Raw genomic sequence first — 20,530 nt, 5'->3', positions numbered from 1 at the left:
AGTTTTGCGCTGGAGCTACAAGGCTAATGTAGCTAAGAAGTACCCCACCACTTAGCATTGTGCAAACTGCACTACTAAATCATCACACAAATAGACTTAATAGACTCAAATAGACTTGTTTCCGAAGTTGTATTCTTTATTCTTTATTTTTTATTTATTTGGATCCCCATTAGCTGGCACTAAGTTAGCATCAGCTATGGGGTCCACACAACAAGGCTTAATACATATAACAAGACATATAAAACAAATGTAGGGTGGCACGGTGGCGCAGTGGGTAGTGCTGTCGCCTCACAGCAAGAACGGCCTGGGTTCGATTCCCGGCCGGGTGACCAGGGTCGTTTCTGTGTGGAGTTTGCCTGTTCTCCCCGTGTCTGCGTGGGTTTCCTCCGGGTACTCCGGTTTCCTCCCACAGTCCAAAAACATGCAGTCAGGCTGATTGGACATGCTGAATTGCCCCTAGGTGTGAGTGAGTGTGTGTGAATGTGTATGTCTGTCTGTCTGCCCTGCGATGGACTGGCGACCTGTCCAATGACAGCTGGGATCGGCTCCAGCACCCCACCGTGACCCAGAAGGATAAGCGGTTTAGATGATGTATGTATGTATGTATAAAACAAATGTTACAAGTCTCAGAAAAGGGAAAAAAAACAGAAAAAACTAACAAAATTAGACAAAATTCAAGCTTCAAGATAGCTGTTAGGTAAGCAACAGCTACATTAGTAGCTCCAGCACAGAACAAGTGATCTTCAGACACCAAACATGTCTTGACTGATTGACTACAATAGGTAAAAAGGGGGTGTAATTGTGTAAATTTTTAAAATAGATTTTTCACCATCACGATCACTGTGAAACTGCTGCTGCATGTGTGAGGTTATTGTAAGTGGTTTTCCTTCAAAAACGTGCATTTTGAAGAACTTTAAAAGCATGAAAGTGATTGATTGATTGATTGATTGATTGATCTCTGTGTTGTGGTTGAACAGGTCTATCATGCCTTCTACAAGCCTCTGGAGTTCACTGTAGCTGAGAGAGATGCCAGTCAGTGCTACATTAAGGTGAGGAGACTTTCTCCACCAGTGCTTCACTCTGTTTACTGCTGCAGAATAAAGCCTCACTCGCTCATGATAATCTGCCTCCAGGAGCTTTTACACATTCCATAAGTATTAATAGTGTTTATGAGGTAATTGTTATGAGTTTCTAGAACAGCATCAGAACGGGCGCATGTATTCATGTACCTGGTGTTCTGTTTTTCTTCTTTACCTTCCTTTTTCTTTCCTGCCTTCTGTCTTTCTTGCCTGCTGTTTTTGCTTCCTTTCTTTCTTGTTTATGTTTTTGTTTTTGATCTTTCTCCGTTTTCTTTTCATTATTGTCTTTCCTTTTTGATGGCTTGCTTTCTTGCCTTTTTATTTTTTTGTTCTCTTTCTCTCTGTGTTTGTTCTTTTCTTTCTTTCTTTCTTTCTTTCTTTCTTTCTTTCTTTCTTTCTGTCTTTTTCTTTTCCTCTCTCTGCTTCCTTCTTTCTTTTTCTTTCCTCTCTCATTTTCTTTTCCTCTCTCTATTTCTTTCTTTCTTTCTTTCTTTCTTTCTTTCTTTTTTCCTTTTTTCCTTTTTTCCTCTCTCTGTCTTTCTTCCTTCTTTTCTTTCTTTCTTTCTTTTCCTCTCTCTACTTCTTTCTTTCTTTCTTTCTTTCTTTCTTTCATTTCTTTTCTTTTTCTTTCCTGTTTTTCTTTTTCTCTCTCTACTTCTTTTTCTTTTTTCTTTTTTCCTCTGTCTTTCTTCCTTCTTTCTTTCTTTCTTTCTTTCTTTCTTTCTTTTTCTTTTTCTTTCTTTGTCTTTCTTTCTCTCTCTTTTTGTCTTGTCTCTTTCTTTTCTCTTCTCTTCTCCCTCCCTCTCTCTCTTTCTCTCTCTCTCTCTCTCTCTCTCTCTCTCTCTCTCTCTCTCTCTCTCTCTCTCTCTCTCTCTCTCTCTCTCTCTCAGGTGGTTTGTGAGCGGGATGGTGATCAGAGAGTTTTAGGTCTCCACTTTACTGGTCCTAACGCAGGAGAAGTGACTCAGGGTTTCGCCCTCGGCCTCCAGTGAGTTTACAAGCTCAGTCACCCAGAGCAGTTATTAATGAATGAGTGGTTGCCTGCATTGTCATTGTAGAACAGCATTTGGTGTTCAAATAATAAAAAACTACATAGACAGATTGATAGACAGACAGACTGTGGCCTATCTGTCTATCTATTCTGGTTGAAAGCGCACTGTCAGCAGCATATAGGGATGAGCAACCTGTCGACATGGTATTGTTGTGATAAATTATGATATGCTTTTCTGAGTATGTCATAGTTATCATCAGTCCTTTTGCAGCTTAGATCATAAAGACAGACCAGTTTAGACCAGTTATAGAGAGACTGTAAAAACATGCCACAATGTGTTTTTTAAAAGTGATGCTGTTTTTTAAAAATGGTGACAGTATTTCAATATCTATATTTCTATTTTCTATATTAATATATGTTTCTATTCCATGTCTGAACAGCCGAAAAAACACATACTACCCATTTAAATTTTAAAACCAAGCACAGTCTTCGTTCAGCTAACTGATGCTGAAATGTCACCTGTTTTAAAGATGTTCTGAGAGCGCGGAGTTGACAGACTGAGTGAAATCAGAAATCAGACATTGTGTTCTGTGGCGAGTCTGCAGCTCTTAGCTGTCGCTGAGCCACTGTCGTGCTTGGTTTTTCTGAGTTTTTTCCTGACTCTGATTTTTCCTCTCTTTCTATCAGAGCCGCCTATCAGTGAGCTCCCACTCCACCAGTCAGTGACGCCTCTAAAATTTAGATAGGTGGAATGTGTGTATTTAGCAGATGTGGAATAGAAATTTGACATCATAATTTTGAAATACCATCATCAGTTTTAAATACTGGCAACATTTTTAAAAACCAGCATCATTTTTGTACTTTATGTTATGTTCATTATTATTTGTACATTATATGGCCCAGTCCTAGTAACAACAATCCCAGTTATTGTACCTTTTAATTAATTTAATTATTCAATTTAATTAGACAGTGCAGTAGCCTACTTAATTAAAACTGAACCCCAGGGAAGGCATTGCGCAGGTGCTACAGATCTCTGTTTTATTTAATGTAAATGTATAGTGATGGCAGCTGTGTGTGTGACAGTATGGGCTTTTGTCTCTGTGTGTGTGTGTGTGTATGTGTGTGTGTGTGTGTGTGTGTGTGTGTGTGTCTGGCAGGTGTGGCTTCACCTACACTCAGCTGCGGGACACAGTTGGAATCCACCCCACCTGCGCCGAGGAGCTGACCAAAATCAGCATCACCAAGCGCTCCGGTCTGGATGCCACGGTTACCGGCTGCTGAGGTTAAGCACCCCCTCCCTAAAAACACTGAACACATGGACCCTTTAGACTGAGGCGCTGACGGCTTCGTTTGGCCTTAGTGCTTAGTTAAAGAGAACCGTTTATGGTGCTTTCTGTTCTTTGTCTAAGTTTTGGGACAAGGCCATTGTGTCTAAGACTCCTCACCCTCCAGCCTGTCACTCTATAATGACCTCTGACAGTTCATTTGGTGCCTGTCTGGCACCCAAAGTAGACGTGTACATAATAGTCAGTCTTGGTTTATTACCAAGTCTTTAAATGTGGAGAAAAATTCTGACAGAATTCAGGCTTTAACCTGGCTGCTACCATTTTTTTAAACTATTTAAGACTTTTGTCCATGTTTATAGAAAACAGAGTGTCATTTAGTGTCAGAAACCACATAAGCATGTCTATTAGAGATCGCTGATCAATTTAAGGTGAGTGTATGACGATTTAGGCATGTTTAGCACAGTGCTAAATAGTGTATATGTGCGTCCATTGGTGATGCGCTGAAATGAACCAAAATTCAGAACACAATCAGCCAAAAACTGGAAAGCTGACAACAAACAAAACCAGTTTACAGGTAATGAAATAAAGCGTCCTCAAAAACTGAGAACATTTGGCCATTCAAGGCACTGAATTCCATTATTTTTAGCTATATTTTGCACTTTCGTCTCTGTAAGTTAAACAACTGAGGCTGCAGATGCTCAGTAATCAGTATTTATTATTTTCATACTATTTGTAATTCATTTGTAAACTTAGATTTGTAGCCATATTTAATCTTTTATTTTAATCATTTCTTTCGGTCAAATTTTTCTGGAAATAGCCATCCCAAATTCCGGCCAAAATTTGAGTACATTTCAGTGCACCGGTGCTTCTGGTCCTGGCTAGCTGTTAGCCTCATAGCATCGCAGAATTACAGAACCAAACTTCAGCCATCACACTTGTCTGATCAACTACATTTGGAATAAGAGGGGAAATTTTAGTGCATTAACACGTTTTTATCCACATTACTGCCTTACGTTTATGTTCATTAGCTCTCACAGTTAGTGCTAATGAGTCGCTTTGATCCCCAATCTCTGTTTGTTGCTCAGCATGGGTTCGTCATTTATAACCCAGCGATCCAGATAATCCGATAAGGCCCTGGCGCTTGAGCCGAAGAGGTAAAACCGGGGGTCCCCTGGCAGAGCAACAGCGAAAGGGCTAAACAGGGTCATAAATCAGGATTAAGGCCCCATTACGGTTTGTTGAAACGAGAGTCGCAGGAGAAAGCGGCCTAATGTTTCTGAAATATATTCTGCAAATATTGTTGTTTCTCCGGCTGTACTTCCTGTCCATTACTCATGTGCCGCCGCTGACACTGATGGATGGGATCGGCCCGTCGTCACGGTGACAACACCCCGTTTCCCAGGGAGGCAGACAAACACTCGGTGAGGAGCCTGTCAGTCACACACGAAGCCTGGTGCTGGGGCGAGAGAACGCTTGTTTAAACCTGGGCTTCAGCGGTTCCCCCTAGAGCGCAGAGAGAACTCAGAGAAAACACATACACATTCTCTCTCTGTCTCTGGGCCAGCAGACTCCGGCAACTTGATCAGTGGAGATAAAACAAGTCTGTTTTTATAAATACCTCCCTCAGCCTGAAGGTGGCAGTATTGGCCTCCTTTTTCCTCGCTTTTCTACTCTGAGGTCATTTGGGAAGTTGTTGGATGCATCTAAGCAGTCGGCATGAATTCAAATCACAGTTCTGAAGATGAATTGATTCCTGGCTTGGCGGCTGGTGTTTTTATGGAATGGTTTTCATTCCGGTAGATAAGCTTATCACTTATGGATAACAGCTCCAGCCTCGGTGGGGGGGATGCCACCTTCACTGAGGCAGCTGTTGCTCAACTACAGCTGTTTCCATCAACAAGAGCAAGCTACATTATGGAGCTTATAATGCCATCGTCTTGAAGGAATAGTTTGGGGAAAAATCTGCTTTCCTCAATATTCCTCCTTATGCGAAATGTAGTTGATCAGCCAAGACATGTTTGATGTCTGAATTTATTTCATGCTTTAAGTTGACTTCTACTACGATTTTTAGTAATGTAACATACTTTGTTTTTATCGATAGATCATACTGTCAGAAACCACATAAGCAGGTCTGTTCAGAGTTTGCTGCTTTAGTTTTGCAAAAGTGTGAACATGATTTGTTGATATTTGAAGTAAAAAAAAATGTATGAACATTTTTCTGCTAATTTTAGTGCACAATTTCAATTTAAAATACTACATATGCCCTAATTTTTGCACAGGCCTTATTTTATCTTTTATTTTGTCCCAGTATGTTGAATTCAGCAAATAAACAGTTAATAGTCACTAATAGATTTGCATATCATTGCTGTCCAAAGACAAACAAGTATCTCCAAAATAGTAACTTTACAGGAGAGGGCAAAAACATTCTTTACTTTCAATGTAACTCAATGTAAAGAGGCTTTATTCCAAGTGATTTTGGAGCATTTCTATTGGTCCAGTCATCGTAAAATTCTCACACAATGTAAAGGAAAGCTGCTGAGCTCAAATGATGCAGAAAAGTAAAAATCGCGTAAAAAACTGTGTTGAAACCATGTAGAAAAATAAAAATTGACAAAAATTTAGATTTTTTATTGGACAGCGATGATATGTAGACACTGTTATCTGTTAACATGAACAAAAGTACATTGCTAAAACATTGTAGCCTGAATTTTGTCCATACTTTTGTCCGTTTTTGTCCAGCTTCTATTATCTGTTCACTACATTTTCCTTGTAGCTCCAGGTCAGATGTTTGCTCAGAGTCTAATCTGTCTCGTATGATTAATGAGGCTCAGAGATGAGTGACAGGTTTCCATGGCGATGGAGAGGAGCACTGCGCTACTAGGTTTATTTGTTCCTGTGGATGAGAGAGAGAGAAAAGGGGGGTCCTGTGTTCTTGTTTCAGGGAAGGGGTGCTGAACCCTGAGCCCGATACACCAACAGCTTTACTCTATTTTAGGACTTGGACTGTCAGTGAAGCAGTTGAAGGCCTTGTGCTGTGTCAGATTAGCTGAATATGTACCCTAAGTTCACTAGAGTTTCGAAAAAACTGCGTCCATCGATTACTGCATAATTGTTGAAACGTAAACATTCAGCACGTCATGGTTTCATGTGAAGTGGTTCGTTGCCGTGAAACTTACCGGCTCAGATTTCTTTGCGGCGGTGGTGATCGGACCCAGATATTACGATGTCAGCAACACAAATATGGCCATTTTATTTACTGTTCAAAACCAGCAGTGAAGCTACAGTGTCTTCTTTTTCTGTGTAATGATGATGATGGTGAAATTGTGGTAGATGATGGTGATTTAAAAAAAAAAAAAAAACATTCCTTTATCTTGCCTTACAGCGCCTCCACCGTTAATCTATTTTTTTAGACCGAAACCACCGCAAAACTACTGCAAAACATCAAACCAAACACTGCATTTGTAAAAGCTTTTCGTGAGGGAGATTTTAGAGGCCTTAACCTCCTCAGAGACGTCTGGTTCCTATCACCACCCTTGTGCACAACTCTCACTCTAATTTTTTTCCAGAACGGAGCATCTCCCCTCAAACTGCTTAAAATGATTTGTTTACATCCCAACAATTTAATTATGCAGGAGTTATAAAACGTCTGTGAAAGTCTAATCGGAGCTGGATTAGTTTTATTTAAGATGTACTACAATTTAAGTGATTTACTGTCGAGATCTGTCATTTCAGACTGGTAAAAGTTTGCAGTGGGTCCAGTTTTTACACTCTGTCAGTAACTGTGGGGCAAATGGTCTTCTGTCATTGGCTGAGCCTGGAGCTCCCGCCGTAACCGTAGTGCTGTTCCAATCCACCTAATGAAATCACAAAACCTGCTAACAGGCACAGCCGTGTGGGGTGATGTTAGTGTTATTAAGTGTTTCCTGTGGCTTAACACTGACGTGAGTGTTCGAGCTGTGACCGTTCAGTCTGGGCTATCTGTGGGAATTTGGGGGAATTTCATGGATACGTTATCCTGAACTATTTAACTAATCAAATCCCAGAAAATTATGGTACCTCATGTGGGAAAACTAATCCAGCTCCAGTCGTGCTTTAGACACTCTACGGTGTGATTTATTCATGTCATAATTTGTGTTATAGACAGACTTTGTTTGCCAAGTCGTTGATCACTCTTCTTGAAAAGCTGAGACACACATGACCTCCAGGCTCACTGAGAGAGCAGCTCCAGCTTCTGAACACACACACACACACACACACACACTCACACTCTAAAGGGTCAGGGTTCAACTTTCAAGTGCCCGGTTAATGAAGACTTGCGCTAAAAGCCATAACTGGAGAGGGCAAGTCTGATGTCAGCCGATGTCCATCCATTCATCTCTGTAAATAGCTAAAGGCTAATTTGATATAAAGCTTTGTAACTGCATAATTTATGTGTAGAGTAATAAATCATGAGAACGTACAGCGTCTCTGTTTCAGTAATGATGGAGTGTTTGTCTTCTTCTTCTCCTGATCAGGTGATCCTCTGTGAGGTCAGCTGTTTGGGGGGGTCTGTCTGTCTGTCTGTGAATTTAGAAGAGAGGAATTATCTGTTGTTTATCTCTGTTTTGGGAAGGGAGGAGGGGTGAAGGTGAGTTTCTGTCTTGAAACAGAATCTACTGTTTCAGAGAGAGCATGATTGTAGATGCCTGCCTTGTGTCTACACTCATTGTCCAGTTTATCAGGTCCGCTAACCATTTACAGTACTGTGTAATAGTCAAAGGCTGCCTCGTTTATTTTCCAGTCAAATTACTATGTTTTTAGGAGATGTTTCTGAGGAGATTTGATAAAAACATAATCTACTTGCATAAGGAAGAAGAAAGTTAAAAGTACTCCTAACAACCACCTCGAAGACTTAGTAGACCACCAAAACTGTCCCCTCAGATAAACAGCACTTAAAGCTTTCATCTCTGAGAGAGAGGAGAAAATCAAGCTGCTTCAGATCTGAAAACATCCACAGGTGTTTCTGTCCATCCTTCCACTGTGAGAAGACGACTCAGCGCTGTGGGTCTGAAAGGATGTGTAGCTGTCAAGAAGAACCTCACTGAGAAAAGGAGACGGACACAACAAACAAAGAAGAGTCCAGACCACAACACCACTGAATGTGTTTGGGATTACATGGATTGTTAGAAGTGCCACCAACTTCTAAGACTGAACTTTGGAGGTGTGGAAAACATCCCTGCGGATTTCTTTGAAAATGTGAAAGCGAGTCTCCTGAACAGAATGGTAGGCCTAATAAAAGATACACAGTGGACACATCAAATAGTGCAAAATTTAATAATATATATTTATTTGATGAATCTTCTGTGTAATTTCCTATTGAACGTTTTCAGCTTTTTCCCCCGATACTGAGAAATGAATAACTTATACTTAACCCCCTACTGAACGCATTATGAGAGCAATTTAAAAAAATATTCGATTCACTTTTCTTGCATAAAACGGACCTGATTATTAAATTCAAAAACGTTTTTGAAACTGTGTGCAGGAGTCCTTTTGGAGTGCGTTGCCTTGAGGCAACAATGTGTGACAATGAGAAGGAGTGATACAGAGCCGTGTTCCCTGAAGTGGTAAGACCGGGCTTGTGACTGGCTAGATCCATTCCACTGTCGCACAATGTTGCTTCTAGGCAACAAACATATTTCTGCAAATTCTTATAGCAAAACAAATTGATACTGAATGTTACAGGCAGCCAATAAGAGACAGTATGACCAAGTACATGCTTTTTATTGACCCAACTCAAACTCTTCCCTTTTTTGGCTCCATCATTGTCTTAAAATATGTTTGTTATTGTAAAGTGAGAAAAATGAGTTTGTTGCCCTGAGGCAACATCATGCAATAGAGCGTTAATGTTTGTTTGGGCTGGAAATTAAATAAATGAAGGGTGGTCTCTGCCTTTTGCGCAGTACTGTATATGTACATAGATAGATATGTGTGTGTTTTAAGGAGAGAGTATATATTGGTTTGTGTGTATGTGTTTAAGGTCAGCTCCTCTCTCAGCAGGGCCGCTCCCTGTTTGACCTCGTGCTGTCTGTGCTGACTGGTCACTCAAACATACACACCAACAATGGCCCGGATTCCTGCCTGTTTGTTTGCTTAAGGATGGGGCTCAAACCGTGTCGCCCCGAAAACTTTCCCAATTCAGTCAGTAGAGGACAGGCAGCCTGCTGGAGATTGAATCGATGTAATTGAATTAAACAAGGGTGGACAAACACAGTTATATGCAAGAGTTGTTGATTTTTGACTATTTTTGAAAATCTGATATTTTTTCTGCGAATGTTAATGCACTGTTACTTTATATTGGATAAAAATGACACATTGTCGCTTATGCAAAAGTCTGGATATCCTGCTAAGTCAGTACTTGGTAACATCCCTTTTTGCAGATATCATAGCTTACAAATGCTTTTTGTAGCCAGACGCTTTTCACAGAGCTGCTTACAGACGTGTTGAGTGTTGGCATTCTGAATGGAGATTCTCCACTGACAGGAAAATATAGTCCAGGACTAGGCTTAATCCCTGTCCAGGAAACTGACCTATGAAGTATTACCCTTCATAGGGTACATATAGTTTATACATATAGTCATAAACCGATCAGGCATAACATTATGACCTTGTTTCTACACTCATTGTCCATTTTATCAGCTCCACTTACTATACAGGTGCACTTTGTAGTTCTACAGTTACAGACTGTAGTCCATCTGTTTCTCTGCATACTTTGTTAGCCCCCTTTTACCCTGTTCTTCAGTGGTCAGGACTCCCATGGACCCTCACAGAGCAGGTACTATTTGGGTGGTGGATCATTCTCAGCGCTGCAGTAACACTGACGTGGTGGTGGTGTGTTTGTGTATGTTGTGCTGGTCTGAGTGGATCAGACACAGCAGTGCTATTTTAATTATGACGTCAGTTATGACGATTAGACTGGCCTGTCTGCAGTCCAGACCTGTTCCATCGAAGACGTGTGAGGCATCATGAAGAGCAAAATAACAAAGGTCGTGTACGGTCACACAGCTGGACATTTGTATAACGGAAGAAAGGCAAAAGTTTCACTTTCAGTTTTCAGTCCTCAAATAATTAGTGCTGTTAACGGGAAAGGTGATGTAACACAGTAGCATTTCACGTACTGTCCCAGCTTTTTTTAGAATTAAAATTTTTTATTCAGACCTTCAAAGTGCAAAGCAAACATATAAAATCAGTAAGTTTTTACTTTTGCCAATCAGTATTAAATGAAACTAGTGGATTTTTAGCTCCATACTTCCACTTTGACACAGTACACCCACTTAAGTATCACAATAAAACCACATACACACTTAAAAATGATGGTTCTTCAAGGGTTCTTTTGTAAAGAAAATGTATACAGAACCATGAACACTCAAAGAACCCTTTGCATGATTAAAGGGTTCTTCAGCATGATGTAGAATGTGCTGTAATTGATAATAATAATCTATATAGCACCAAAATGGGCTCTTGTATTGTTATGAGGTCAAGCTTATAATAATAGAAGAACCATTTTCAAAAAGGTTTTGTATACAACCATATTCAACACATTCTCCATCAATCTGAAGAACCCTTTCACAATGCTAAGTAATCATGCAAAGGGTTCTCTGAGTGTTCATGGTTCTATATAGGACCATTTTCTTTACTGAAGAACCCTTGAAGAAGCATCATTTTTAAGTGTGTACAATGGTAAAATACGAAAAGCATCTGCGTTTCAAGACCGTCTTCTTTTTTCTTTTGGTTTTTCCTTTTTTTGTGCATTTCGTCCACCTTCGAAATGGAACAAATGAGGCTTAAATCTGCCTTGAAACACACTTAGCAGAACATGTCAACATGTCAAGCTGCGTTCAGGCCACGTTTCGCGTCCTAATCCGTCGCCATTGTGGGCTGACAGTGGCTCAGTGTCGGGAGTGTACTGTGGCTATTTTCTCTGGGTTTTGGTGTGGGTGGTTTATGGGACCGGCTTACGGGACCAAAGCCCTGAGCGAAGGAACAAATATCTGCCTTGTGTAAACATTTGTAAAAAGATGACGCGGCCCTCAGAAAAGGGGGATTACGGGGAAAATGAATAGGGGCCAATAATGGACAGGTCGATTTTACGTTCTGAGTGTCTTCCTATGGGCTGTCAGACTGAGGAGCCTTCAGGGAGGGGATGGCGGTGGAGTGTGTACGTATACACAAACGCTCTTGTGCACTTACACACAGTCCAAATGCCAAGTTGGGATTGGAAGCATGCACACACATGCACATGCAGACTTAAAGGAATAGTTCAGCCAAAAAAAAAAAATCTAATTTACACAACTTTCCCAACTTAACCCAAACGAAATTGGTGAGCTAAAACGTTTGGTGTCTGAAGTTTGCTTGTTTAGTTTTTCACTGGAGCTACAAGGCTAGTGTATAGTCATATGCAAAAGTTTGTGCACCCCTGGTCAAATTTCATGTTTTTGTTGAAAATACGGCAAAAATTATATAAATGATATGATAATATACATTATATATATATATATGTGTGTGTGTGTGTGTGTGTGTGTGTGTGTGTATTATATATATATATATACACACACACACACATATATATATATATAGCAAGTGAAAACATCTTAAATCTAGAAATCCATCGAAGATTTCTCATAATGAGATTGCCGAAAGAATGTCATATCACTGCTGTTCATATGGCTACATGACACCTACCTAAGCTTGTCATTACAACTGACATAACCCTACAGTTTAGTTGAATGTACTGTTTATAAATGCTTATTACAACAGGCGTCATCTGTCATAAAGGCTACTTTAGCTGACTTTGATCAAAATTGGCAAATGTAACCTTTATAAATAATGACGCTTATTGGAACAAGCATTTATAAACAGTTATGTAAGGTTATGTCAGTTGTCATGACAAGCTTATGTAGGTATCATGTTGCCTTATGAACTGTACCCTACAGTGAAGTGTTACCCTAATTTCTTCTTTATATTTTTGCATCTTTTACATAATTTTATTAAAGAGTCTTATAATTTTAATTGATATGCAAAATAATGCTGATAACTTTGCTTGTTTCAAAAAATGATGCTTGAAATAAGTAAAAGATCTGCCAGGGGAATAAGACACTTTAATTAGAGACAAAATGCCTAAAATATGCAAAAATGCATTGTGATAAGTGAAATAATTTTATAATATTCTTACACAGTGGTGAGAAATATTAGATAAATTGACTAGATTTAAAATGTTTTCGCTTGCTAAGATGTCATTTTTTTGCCTTCTAAATTGACACATGCTCTACAGAGAACACACTTTAATTTCTGTTTATTTGCTGAATTAAAAAAAAAAAAAAAAATGTTTTATTTTCCCCCAGTATATTAAGCTCAGCATGTAAACAGAAATTGTGCGCTAAAATTTTCAGGAAAAACCCAAATTTAAGTTTGTTCTTTGAAAAGGATGTTTACTGATTTTCTTTTTTAGTGTTCAAACTTTTGCATACAGCCAACAACATACTTCAAACTGATTCGAGGGGTTGGGTGTTAAGAGTAAAGGGGGTTGTTTCCTTGAAAAATCTTCACATGAGGTCACCAGCTTATTTTCTATGTTTTCCAACATTAGATTTCACGTTGTCCCACCTTAATTCATAACATAACTGTTCAATCTAGAGCCATCTGGTTTAAAACCACAGAAAGTTAAAGCACTTTACGCACTTTTAGCTTTAAGTTGGTAACAGCCGTGACAACCCAGATGAAAACGTTTTTTGTGCAACAACCAATATATGACTGAAACTTTACCGATTTGTCAGGAAAACTCAATCATAATTTGGTTTTACTTCCTGTAGGACCCACCAACTACACAGAGAACCAGATCATCAAATCATTCTGAGTGAATTTGTTTACACTTCAACCATTGAATTAAGCAATTATTAAAAAAATAAATAGAAATCAGTGGAATTCCCCTTTGAGACAATGCCAAGATAAAACTACATCAAGGTAAAACAGAAGATAGTTTTGATTTGTTTAACTTGTTTTTCTGTATGTTTGTCATCTCTGTTTTTCTGAGTGTCCAGACATCAACAACAGGCTGACTGACAGCTGAGCAACTGCACAGGAAGTTTAGGTGATGCGTCCGATCTGGTGGAAGGTTACAAGTACGTGTGTTAATGAGTCGCCTGTCAATCTTCCTGTGAAGTGATCAGAGCTGAACTCAGAAATGTTGACGAGTGAGTAAGACTCCAAACTCGCACTGCACTGTTTACAGTCAACACTGGAGTTATAGAACATGATTTTATTAAGAAAGAGGAAAATCATTTAGTTCAGCTGTTTTGTTCTGGCTTTGTTTGTGTTAGGTGGCCCTGCTTTAAGGGAGGGGCCCCGAGGATTGGGCATGAAACATGTAACACGCATTACAATGAAACTGTCAGGCAGCTGTGCAGCAAATAACAGGAGATTGGACAGAACCAAACAAATGGGGAAAAATGTTTATTTAAAGTACAACCCCATTTCCAAAAAAGTTGGGACGCTGTGCAGAATGTAAATAAAAATAGAATACAATGAAATGCAAATCATGTAAACCATATTTTTTTGGGACGATACTACAAAGACAACATATCAAACGTTGAAACTGAGAAATGTTATTGTTTTTGAAAAATATGTACCCATTATGAATTTGATGTCAACAACACGTTCCAAAAAAGTTGGGACGGGGGCCTGTTTACCACTGTGTTTCATCACCTCTTCATTTAACAACACTCTGTAAGTGTGTGAACTGAGGAGACACTGCTGTAGTTCTGAAAGTGAGATGTTTTCCTGTTCTTGTTTGATACAGGATTTCAGCTGCTGAGCAGTTCAGGGTCTCCTTTGTCGTATTTTTCATTTCATAATGCGCCAAATGTTTTCAGTGGTGACAGGTCTGGACTGCAGGCAGGCCAGTTTAGCCCCGGACTCTTTTAATACAGAGCAATGCTGTTGTAATACATGCAGGATATGGTTTGATATTGTCTTGCTGAAATAATCAAGGCCTTCCTTGAAAAAGACGTCACCTGGATGGCAGCATATGTTGCCAAAACATGTACATATCATTCAGCATTAATGGTGCTTTCAGAGATGTGCACGTCACCCATACCCTGTACCATCACGGATGCTGGCTTTAGAACTGTACACTGATAACAAGCTAAGTGGCCTTAAGCCCAGAGGGGACAGCGTCCATGATTTTCAAAAAGAATTTTAAGTGTTGATTTTTCAGGCCGCGGGACACTTTTCCACTTCCCTTCAGTCCATTTTAAATGAGCTCGGGCCCAGAGAAGGCGGTGGTGTTTCTGGATCCTGTTTATATGTGGTTTCTTCTCTGTGTTTTAGAGTTTTAACTTGCATTTGTGGATGCAGCGACGAAATGTTTTCACAGACAGTGGTCTTCAGAAGTGTTGCTTAGTCCATATAGTGATTTCCACTAGAGAAGCATATCTGTTTTTAAGGCAGTGCTGCCTGAGGGCCCAAAGATCACAGCCAGCAAATACTTGTTTTTGAGATTTCTCCAGATTCTCTGAATCTTTTAATGATATTATATACCGTAGATGATGAAAAGCAAAAGTTCTTTGCTGTTTTATGCTGAGAAATGTTATTCTTGAATTGTTGCACTATTTGATCATGCAGTCTTTCACAGAGTGGTGACCCCATCTTTGTTTTTTGAAAGACTCAGCCTCTCTGGGATGCTTTTTTATACCCAATCATGTTACTGACCTGTTGTGAATCAGCCACCAGGTGTTTCTTAGCATTACACTATTTTACCAGCCTTTTGTTGCCCCATCCCAACTTTTTTGGAACGTGTTGTTGGCATCAAATTCAAAATGGGCATATGTTTTTCAAAAAAACAACAAAATTTCAACGTTTGATATGTTGTCTTAGTACTATTTTCAATTTAATATAGAGTTCAAATGATTTGCACATCATTGCATTTTGTACTTTTTTGGAACACGTTGCAGACATCAAATTTTAGGGAAGACAAAATGAGCATATTGTAGCATTTACCACTATTAAAGGAGATATGTCGGCCACAGCCACGCCTCACAATAAGCAAGGCTTTTTGCTAACAGCTCGCTCTACACTCAGCTCATGTCTGCACTCTCTCACTTCCAGCTCTCGACCGACACTCAGTTCCTGTCTGCTCTGACACACACTCCCTCTGAAGGCGAACCAACCCCGCCTTCACATTAAGAGTCTTTGTCAGAAAAAAACTCATAGAATAACTTCAGAACAATGGAATAAACATGCAGAACATTCCTTGGACATACCACAGTATATTAAAAAGAAAAGGTTCATAAGGTAAAACTTCACACATCATGTTTTTGTACTGTTTTTGATTGAAATACAGGCCAAACAGAATTTACAGTTTCTGTTCTTATTAGCATTTCACATACAGTCCCAACTTTTTTGAAACTGAGGTTTGTCCATATCTTTTTTTTATGGGATACATATTTCAAATGCAGTATATCCCACAATGTCATGACATCAAGCTACAGCCTGTTGCTGTCAGCAGTGTAGAAAATCTGTGCCACTCTGAGGTTTACTCACATTACTACACACACATCAATGACATTTTCAGTTCAGCCCATGTACCAGTCTGCATACCGGGATTTGATTGGCAGATTGGTTTGGGATACAGTATCCGTGTAATTTTCTTCAAATTCCGACATACAGTCTAGATTGAAAGGTCATAGCTCAGATGTTCACGTCAGCCTTATGTTACAGGACAGACTCAAAAACTACACCCACTGCAGGTTCATACTGGGTTATGGATGTCTGAGTTACTGCATACGTGTCAAACGTCTATTTTCAGTTTCTGTGTAACTGAAGGCAAATTCCTTGTAAGTGCAATAAAGTCTGAATCTGATTCTGATTATGATCAGTCCACAACCACAGACCCTGCAGATTCATACTGGATTCAGATGAGCCCATAACTATTACTGTCAGACTGTAAAACTACACACACTGCAGATTCATACTGGATTAAAATCACTCCACAATTATTACCGTCAGACTGTAAAACTACACACACTGCAGATTCATACTGGATTAAAATCACTCCACAATTATTACCGTCAGACTGTAAAACTACACACACTGCAGATTCATACTGGATTAAAATCACTCCACAATTATTACCGTCAGACTAAAAACTACACACACTGCAGATTCATACTGGATTAAAATCACTCCACAATTATTACTGTCAGACTGTAAAACTACACACACTGCAGATTCATACTGGATTAAAATCACTCCACAATTATTACTGTCAGACTGTAAAACTACACACACTGCAGATTCATACTGGATTAAAATCACTCCACAATTATTACCGTCAGACTGTAAAACTACACACACTGCAGATTCATACTGGATTAAAATCACTCCACAATTATTACTGTCAGACTGTAAAACTACACACTGCAGATTCATACTGGATTAAAATCACTCCACAATTATCGCTGTCAGACCATAAAACTGAACACATTGAAGATTCATACTGAATAAAAATCAGTCCACAATGATTACTGTCAGTTTGTGAAAACTAAGCACATTCCAGATTCATACTGGATTCAAATCACAGATTTGGTCAGAAACCACTTATATTATGGAGTCTCTTCAAAACTTCTCCAGGTAAAACTAATCCAGCTCCAGTAAGGGCTTTGGGTTCCAATGGCAACATGTTAAACTTAAAAAACGAAAACCTGGCTGCTCTAAAATTTAGAGCTCACTCAGCTTCTGTAAGCAATAATCGGTGTTACATTCGGCCAACTTTGCTTGAAGTTGAATTATTCTCAATTGTAAAGCAGGTTAAAGTTAAATTAAAGTCATTTTTTTATAGGTAATAAGTTTAATATTCAGTCTGAAATCTGTTCCTAACGTCACTCTGGTGAAAAAGCAGAGTTTCTCTTTCTATATTTATCTCTCCGTCTTTCTTTCTCTTTCTTTATTTTCTGCTGTGCTGCAGTTATCATCTTCACACATAATGCCATGAATCAGAGTCTTATCTGCCAGCACTGACACATTCCTTCATTACAGTCAAAACACTCTCTCTCCATCTCTCACTCACTCTCTCTCTCTCTCTCTCTCTCTCTCTCCTTCTCTTTCCTTTCTTTCTTTCCTGTTCTTTCATTCTATGTCTATCAGTTTCACTCTCTTCTTTCTTCTTTCTCTTTTGTCTCTTTCTTTCTTCCTGTTTATTTGTCCCTCTTCTTTTCTCCTTTTCTCTTTTTTCATTTATTTCATCCTTTCTTTGTATCTCTCATTCTGTCTGTCTCCCTTTATCTTTCTTTTTATCTTTTTCTCTCCCATCCCTCCTATTTTCTTTTTTCCTTTCTTTCTTTTTTCTTTCTTTATTTCTTTCCTCTCTGTCATTCTATCACTTTCACTCTATCACTTCTGTTTCTCTCTTTTTGCTCACTTTCTTCCCACCCATCTCTCTCTTTGTTCTCCTTGTTCTCTCTCTCTCTCTGTCTCTCTGTCTCTCTCTCTATCTCTATCTCTCTTTCTCTCTCTCTTTCTCTCTCTCTCTCTCTCTCTCTCTCTCTTTCTCTGTCTGTTTATCACTTTCTTACTCTCTCACTCTCTCTCATATTCTCTTTCTCTCTCTCTGTCTCTCTCTCTTTTTTGTATCTCTCTCTTTTCTGTATCTCTCTCTGTCTCTCTCTCTCTCTCTTTTTCTCTCACTTTTTGTACCTCTCTCTCCATCTCTCTCTGTCTCCCTCTCTCTCTCTTTCTCTCTCTCTTTCTCTCTTTTCTCTCACTTTTTGTAACTCTCTCTCCATCTCTCTCTGTCTCCCTCTCTCTCTCTTTCTCTCTCTCCCTCTCTCTCTCTTTCTCTGTCTCCCTCTCTCTCTCTTTTTCTCACTCTTTCTCTCTCTCTCTCTCTCTCTCTCTCTCTCTCTCACCACTGTCTGAGTCATTGATGAGGTTGTTGTGGGATGCTGACAGATTGAATTCTGGGATGTCTGTGGGTGAGTGGCGTTGGCTGTCTGGTTTAAACTCCAGTTCCAGTTTGTCCAGCTCACGCTGGGGGAACGACAGCAAACCCGCAGTCTGTTTATTTATTCTGGCCTTTCTCAGTTTCAAATATTCTTTTTCCTGTTTGTCTCAGTCACCTGGGAGAAGCTGCGCCTCATTTTCCTTCTCTTTTATTTCCTCGTCTTCCTCGTGTATTGTTTGTTTGTGGACTCGGGGCCCGTCCAGACAAAACAAACGCTGCCTTAGTGTGACACACCTACTCGTAGAAGGTCTTTTATTATTTATTTTTACGTTTTTCCACATTTGGAGTGATTTTGAAGGCGTTAGAACTACAGAATGGCACATATGGAATTATGCAATGAGCGAGAAGCGCTGAGGAAGCCTTGAGTGAGCATTTTAAAGATATTGTATTCACAATGTAAAGGAAGCATAAACTTTACTGATTGTATTTGTAAATTTCAAGATCGATAACAAAAAATGGTGATAAATCTGAAAAAAAGGACTTTTTTTCTGTCTTACAATGTCCTGAATGTACCTATCTGACATGAATGGATTTCAAAAAATACATCATTGCCTAAAATCTTATGGCAGAACTCATCATGAAACAATGTCTCAGGCATCAAGCTGCATTATTCATAACCATTTTTATGTAATAGCTTCTGTGAGGGAGCTTTTAGAGTCATTAAACTCTTCAGACGTCTGGTTCCTATCACCACCACTGTGAACTATTCTGACTCAGTAAGTTTCTTTAGAGTGGAACATTTCACACCAAACTACTCGGAATGACTTTACATCTTAGTGATTCAATTCTAAAGAAATTTTGAAAAAATTGGTGGACTTCCCCTGTTCTAAAAACAGATTCAATCAGACTTTTGATCAGTACTGTAGGCCCACTCTTTATCAGTTAGACTCATGGGCAGATTCATGTTTGTATTTGTGCACTGTAGGAGTCGGTCTCGTTTACATCTAATGGTCACTTTATTAGAAACCTCTGTCTAGTTCCTCCACCTTACAAGTGTACAGTTAGGCTGATGGTGCAGAGTTTGTCTTAGTCATCCTTTAGCTCTTCATCACTGGTCAGTGTCTGATCACAGAGCCAATCTGGTCTGGATACTGTTGGGTGGTGGTCCATCAGCTTAGCTTTGACGCTGACGTGTGTAAAGACTCCAGCAACACTACAAACACTTGTACCAGCACCACACACACACTACCATGTCAGAGTCACTGATGTGCCGAGAATGGAGCATCACTCAAATAATATCTGCTCAGCGGTGGGTTATGGTGGTCCCTTTCCATTGCTGAATGGGGTAGAGGGGGTTGATAAGCTATAAGAGATAAGTGTAAACCTATATAGTGGACCAGTAAGGTACACACTTGAAAAAGATGGTTCTTCAAGGGTTCTTTAGTAAAGAAAATGGTGTAGAACCATGAACACTCAAAGAACACTTTGCATGATTAAGTGAGAGATAATGTGGAGAATGTGCTATATTTGGTTCTACAGCATTTGAAATGGGGTCTTCTATTGTAATAAGCTTGACTTTGCAACAATTGTCATTGTATTGTATTGTCATTGGCTTAGCATACCACTAGGATCCCATAAGGCCGCTAGCAGAATTTAGCATTATTCTGTAGGTGTTTTTTGCCTCATTTTCCTCTGAGTTTTTGACTTTTGTGGCACAAACTGAAGGTCCAGATCTCAAAGTCGTGGTTTACCACTGCCAACCACAGACTGTTGTTTCAATGTGAGACATAGGGGCGACTTTTAAAACCAGGCTACATCAAAAACGCTCTCCAAGGGTACAAAGTAGCACAAACATGCAAGGATATCTCACTTATCAGCCACTAAATTCTTTGAAGAAAACTCTGGAAAAACTTAAAATGATGTGATGCCATTAAATTGTTATAATAGATTAATAACTGATCAAGAAGTCTGGCTTAGTCTTGGGGTGCTCACTGCATGGTTTTGAGATGGTGGTGGAAAGGAGGTCAGTCAATAAACTCACTGCTATTCTGAAGAACACATCACACCCCCTCCATGACCTACTGGTCAAACAGCGGAGCAGCTTCAGCAGCAGACCAATTCAGCTCCGCTGTAGTAAGGAACGGTACAGGAGGTCGTTTGTACCAACAGCGATTGCACTGTACAGCACCTCGTTGCTGGGCCG

General features: G+C 39.5%; 1 protein-coding gene across 1 annotated transcript in view; it reads left to right on the top strand.

Moving 5' to 3' along the window:
- Window positions 1-5,540, top strand: part of txnrd2.2 (thioredoxin reductase 2, tandem duplicate 2) — a 42,824-nt gene extending 37,284 nt beyond the window's left edge. Inside the window, exons 15-17 of the mRNA XM_036598866.1 lie at window positions 978-1,049; window positions 1,970-2,067; window positions 3,228-5,540. Coding sequence (XP_036454759.1) covers window positions 978-1,049; window positions 1,970-2,067; window positions 3,228-3,351 — 294 coding nt within the window. The 3' untranslated portion in view covers window positions 3,352-5,540. The remainder of the gene's footprint in view (window positions 1-977; window positions 1,050-1,969; window positions 2,068-3,227) is intronic.
- Window positions 5,541-20,530: the final 14,990 nt, after the last annotated feature.

The sequence above is a fragment of the Colossoma macropomum genome, unplaced genomic scaffold (assembly GCF_904425465.1).
Source record: "Colossoma macropomum unplaced genomic scaffold, Colossoma_macropomum, whole genome shotgun sequence".
Taxonomy (NCBI): Eukaryota; Metazoa; Chordata; class Actinopteri; order Characiformes; family Serrasalmidae; genus Colossoma; species Colossoma macropomum.
Note: the sequence above shows the minus strand (reverse complement) of the source record. Positions and strands in the feature narration are given on the sequence as shown.